The sequence below is a fragment of the Plectropomus leopardus genome, unplaced genomic scaffold, assembly GCF_008729295.1.
Source record: "Plectropomus leopardus isolate mb unplaced genomic scaffold, YSFRI_Pleo_2.0 unplaced_scaffold12076, whole genome shotgun sequence".
Taxonomy (NCBI): Eukaryota; Metazoa; Chordata; class Actinopteri; order Perciformes; family Serranidae; genus Plectropomus; species Plectropomus leopardus.
In genome coordinates this window covers 1-5,644 of record NW_024612811.1, presented here as the reverse complement: position 1 = coordinate 5,644, position 5,644 = coordinate 1, and the positions used below count along the sequence as shown (strand labels likewise).

General features: G+C 39.6%; 1 protein-coding gene across 1 annotated transcript; it reads left to right on the top strand.

Annotated features, from left to right (window-relative positions):
- Positions 1–239: 239 nt before the first annotated feature.
- LOC121963675 (gamma-tubulin complex component 5-like) lies at positions 240–5,206 on the top strand (the record flags this gene model as incomplete). Its single annotated transcript, XM_042513945.1, has 7 exons — positions 240–329; positions 1,203–1,296; positions 1,381–1,633; positions 3,294–3,496; positions 3,587–3,702; positions 4,640–4,908; positions 5,004–5,206. Coding segments are annotated over 7 exons (1,228 nt in total), but the record flags the coding sequence as incomplete, so codon positions are not given.
- Positions 5,207–5,644: the final 438 nt, after the last annotated feature.

The following is a 5,644-nucleotide window of genomic DNA, read 5'->3' as shown; positions in this document are numbered from 1 at the left end:
GCAGTAAAAAAAAAATCCTTTTTTGTTCCAATTTGGTATTTTTACAACTTACACCCTCCAAAAAATAACTAATAAATCAGTAAATATTGTATTAAATGTTTTGGTACAAGTAAAGACTAATTGTGTGTCTGTTTGATCATATTAAAATAGTCTGGTTAACAAACATAGAAGGTAACTTTGAGGTATTTGTGAGCTGAGATGACTAGGAATGTTAACCCCTCGGCTTCCTCTCTTTTCAGGGATCAGCACTTGTATAACACTGATCCATTGTATCTGCCGGAAGAAAAGGCCTTTGTCACCGAGACCCAAGTAATTCGGGAGACCTTGTGGTAAGATGTGATGATGCTGTGGTGTGTGACTCTGTTCACTGTACAAACTTACAAAGACGTTTTATCTTCTCTCTTAAAATTGATACTTTTTTCAATATCTGACACGTCCTCAAACATTTGTGTCCTTATACAACAGTGGGATAGAACAGAAGGCCTTTTTTATCGTTGTAATGTGCAGAATACAACAAAGTTAGGAGCACCACTAGTGATTGGTGCATAAAAGTTAAAAAACACACCATTCCTTACAATACTAAAAACATTAACCCTTTGAAACCGAGTAAATCGGCTCAAAAACATGGAAAGACGGCAATGAGCAACAAAAGAACCAAAAATTAGCAAGAACGTACTAAAATACACATTTAAATTACCTGAAAATTAGTTTTTTTAAAAAAAGAGAGAGATAGTTGACTCAAAGACATGACCTTTGAAAGAGCTTAAAAATATAATAATTTTGTAACCTAATTTTAACATGTAATTATGATAATTATAAATATAGTTTTTTGCTCGCTTTTTGTCCTAGACATTTTTCCCTAGCTTTTTAAAAATAATTTTCTAATCTACTAATCGAATCTACTGATCTCTTGTAATTTGTGAAACATTGCTCACCAAATTGCTGATTGCCTTTTTTGCCATGTTTTTGAAAGAAATCGCACCGATTTCAAAGGGTTCAAAGGTTTGAATAGTTGTGAAAGTCGTCTGAAAGCAGCACAAGAAAAGGATGACACCCCAGTTTTCAAAGGGTTAAGCACACTGCAAAAACCACATTGTATCATGTAAAAGTGCTTGTTGGATTTAAAAGACTAATTTCCTTTTCAGGCTCATATTAAAATCTTGATTTTGATCTGAAAGTGGATCTGTGTGACTGTTTTGCAGGCTTCTCTCTGGGGTTAAGAAACACTTTATATTCCAACAACACGATGGAAAAGTGTCCGTAAGGAACAACGTGGTGGTAACTCATCTCACCAGTGTAAGTTGTGAGTTGTTTGCATTTTATCTTATTAAATTTGTCTCCTGTCCGCTGTGTAAACAGTCTTTTCTCTCTGTGCTGCAGAACTGTCTGCGCTCTGTTCTGGAGCATATCGCCGTGTACGGGCAGGCGGTGTTCAGGCTGCAGAGGTTCATAGACGAGGTGACGGGGTACAGCTCGGAGCCGTGCCCACCGGGCTCCGGTTCCTCCTACAGCTCCAAGAGGGGCTCTGAGCCTCCCTTCAGGACCTACCAGGCCTTTGTGTGGGCGCTCAACAAGTACTTTACCGGCTTCAAAGAGGAGCTGACCACAATTGAGAGAGAGCTCATATGTAACGGCAAGTGCAAGTACACTCGGGGGGGTTGAAATGTTGGGTAACTTTTGATACCGAAGAATTAGGGGGAGTGTAACTCTGTTCCTGAGATCCTGTGTTCCCCAGCTCAGTATCCTCCTAAAAAGACTTTTCAAAGGGTTTTATGTTCTCAGCAATGTATGTTTCCCTCAGTCAGTATGTTGAAGTCACCCGCCTACAGCTTATAAGCTACTGATCTTTGAAGCCCACGCCCTTAGATTTTTGGACAAGTTTTCATGTCTGTATGCATTAATATCTCCACAGTGGCTGAGAAGATTTTTAACATTCAAACTGCATTTAAAATGTCTGCATCCCTTTGTTCTTCTGCAGTTTGAGCTTTGAAGTTAGCCCATACCAATCTGCAACAATGTTAGTTTATATGAAAAGACACAGGAGCCTGGAAACATAAGGATGACCCAAAATTGGGTGAGACTGTTTTAACATAAAGCAGTGTTTAAAATAATGACAGAATCCGGACTGTAAAAAGAAAATACTGCAATATTTCTGTCAGTGTATTGATTCCTAACAGTAATATATTGCCATATATATTGCCATATTGGGGTAGAGAAAAAAATCATTATATTTATAGAACATTTTTCATGTTACTCAGACATTTAACATTAGTTAAAATGATCATAAAATAGAACACAATAAAATATATACAACGTTATTCAAACATTTAAAGCACTAAATAAAACAATATTTTTGTGTGCTAACCTGAATGAATCGCAAAAGTAATGTGAAGTATCCCAGTAAAAAAAAAAAAAAACAGTCTTGTTGGACTGTTTCAAATACCATTTTGTTTTGCTCTGGAGCTTTAGTGGTCATCAGCAGCAAATATTCAAAAGCAGTTTTACAGCCTTTACACAGGTTAGACGCAGCGCTGAAGGACCGCAGGATGACAAACAGAGAGAGCAGAGGAAGGAGGGCGGAGTGCATCAATACTCTGTATGCAGCTCTACAATGAAATGAGATTTTGCTCAAATTTAGATAGGAAAAGAAGTGTGTGTATTTGAAACACACATTTATAGTTATTTTTGATTTCTTTGTCTTTTTTTTAATAAAAAAAGGAATATTAGGGTCCAAGAATTGAAAAGAACTAACCAACAAATGAGTAGTTCAGTATTCAGGTCCAGCCCTAACCTCCTGTTAACGTAAAGTGCATAATTAGCTATTAGTTCACAGTAATCGTTTCGATAATAGGATTCGTTCTCAATAATCAGTGATGCACAAAAAAAAAGAATAATGTGTAAAAAATGATGCAAAACTTACTAGCATACAACGGTTGCGATTGAGCAATGTACAATACTTGTCAACAACAGCTTAAATAAATAAGAGGATTTTTTACTGTACATATATGGATGTGTAATCCAGTCAGAACTCTGGATTTTAATAAGGTGGTGGACAGTTGTGCATTGAGACAGGTGAGGGAGAAGCACCTGTTTTAATGTCAGATGGCTCAAACTGTCCCCGTGTGATCATGGCTCTTTATGAATATTACAGATCTTGAATGAACACCTGTTGCACTCTACGCAGCGTTGCTGTGTCAGGCTTTTGTTTCTCACACCGCAGGTTTGAGTATCTCATCCAGGAGGGATTTATTTCTCACGCCAGCTGACATTTGATGAGTTGTCTCATTTTGCAGATGAGACGGTGACCCTGTCTGCGGTTTTGGAGCGACTCAACCCTCACCTGGCTCAGATCAAAGTCCTGCACAAAGTCTTCTGCACCGGGGTCGCTGAGGTCCCCCCCGAGACCCCGAACGTGGTCCGGGCCTCCCACCTGCTCAACACGCTGTACAAAGCCATCATCGAGTACGACAGCGCCGGGGAGGCTTCGGAGCAAGCGGTGAGTTTGTCCTGAATATCAGTGAATTTAACACATAGAAGAAACAGTCTGCACGTACCATCATTCCCGGGTTTTGTCTTTCTTCACTAGGTGGCCTTGTTATTTTCTCTGTGGACGGAGACAGTCAGACCGTATCTGGAGATTGTGGATGAATGGATCGTTCACGGCCACCTGTTTGACCCCGCCAAAGAGTTCATCATCCAGAGGTCTGCAGCAGAAATTGTTGAACAAGAATCTCTTTTTTATTGTGTTTAAGTTTGTTTATACAAACAAAAGTTTCATTCATATTAACTCGTGACTTTCTTTCCACACTTTGAAAGATAGACAGAAAAACAAATCAAAGTCAAGCATAAAAAAAGAAAAGCAGAACAGTCATGGCTACAGATGTTTATTTTCAAAGAGAGGCGTTTGTATGTTTCCAGGCTTTTGAGGTTTATACATCCAAAGTTTTTCCCACCGTGTCGTAGTTCATCAATTTCCTCCATATGCCGTCAAAAACATTTCTCTCAGTCTAAGCTGGTAGGTCATTTTTCCATGGTATAAATCTCACTCACAGTTTGGGTTCACCAGTTCCTTGTTAGTGCTTTCTTGCTTGTGATCAATAATATCTTGGTCAAATATCTATTATAGTGCACAATACAATCATTTATATATCTAAGATACATAACTTTGCCTTCCTTAGCTATTGCATATCCCAGAATATATTTAACTGCAGCATTCACATCTTCCCATGATTGCTGTAACTTATGACAATACTAGAAAACGCGTTAACCTCTTTACTGCCACATTTCCGCCAACACGATTGTTATGAACCAGTTTGTTTACATTTTATTTGAGGTGTAATTGAGGAGCAAGTTAAATTTTTACCACCCAAATTCCTTCCGTTGTCTCTTGTAGTGGTGTGTTGTAATTTGCACATATTAAACCCTTCTTCTGTTGTAATTCCAGTGTTAAGTTCCTGTTCCCATTTCCTCTTTATACGTATTAGAGTTATTTAGATTCTGGTGAAGAACTGAAATTACCTTGTATCTTGTCCCACTGTGTTTTCGCATGCATCAAGCACTCAATTTATGGGTTTGAAATTGAACAAAACTCTTAAAATGTTTTGATGGCAACACTATAGTAACTGACTTTTTTGCTCAGGAACAAGGACGTCCCGGTGAACCACAGGGACTTCTGGTACGCCACCTACACGCTGTACAGTGTGTCTGAGACGGTGGACAACGAGGAGAAGCTGAACGACGCAGCCAGCGGCAGCTCCGGAGGGGATCAGAGCTCCAGCAACAGGCAGCTCACCATGGTGTCCTTCCTCAAACCCGTCCTCAAGCAGATCATCATGGCTGGGAAGTCCATGCAGCTGCTGAAAAATCTGGACTGTAAAGAGGCAGAGCAGTCTGAGAGATCCTCCAGAGGTCAGTTTCCTGCACCTCAACTAGTTCAGGTTTCAAGCTTTTTTTTATTGCTGTTTTTTTATTTTTTTTAATGATGTCAAAATTTTGCATTGCAGATGCAGAGAGGAAGAGCTTATACACGCTGTTTCTGGAGTCAGTGCAGTCGCGCCTTTGCAGCCAAGAGCAGTCGCCCACAGACACGGTAACCGAACAACAGGCCACGAAGAGGAGCCTGATAAAGATGCAGTCCATCATTGCTCAGCACCTGGAGATCGACGACGTCCATGATCCGCTGTTGGCCATCAACTTTGCCAGGTGAGCGAGGATGTCATGGTACCAAAAATCTTGTAGTTGGTGCTGATTCTTGCAAAATTACAATACTCAATACCAAATTTGATACCACGATGTAGAAAACAAGCAGACAAACAAAAAAAACAATAATAACTGATGTTTGGACTTTAGCTCTTTTGTTTAAGCAACTTCTCTGCTCATAATCAAAACTGTCTGCACATTCAAAACACATCTGAGAGCTCTGGAAAATTTAGAATGAAGACATTATATTTTTAAAAAGAATAAAATCCTGTCTTATAGTCTGCTGCTCAGTCAGACCGTGTAACAGACACAGAGCCTCGTTTGGGACTCTCTGGGTGAGATAAAGTTTAGGGAAGTGGCTTTGTACTGCTCCTCAGCCGTAACACACCAACTGCTCCTTCCTCTTTCTGTCTATAAAGCTCTGCTGCTCACAGTTTCCTAACAC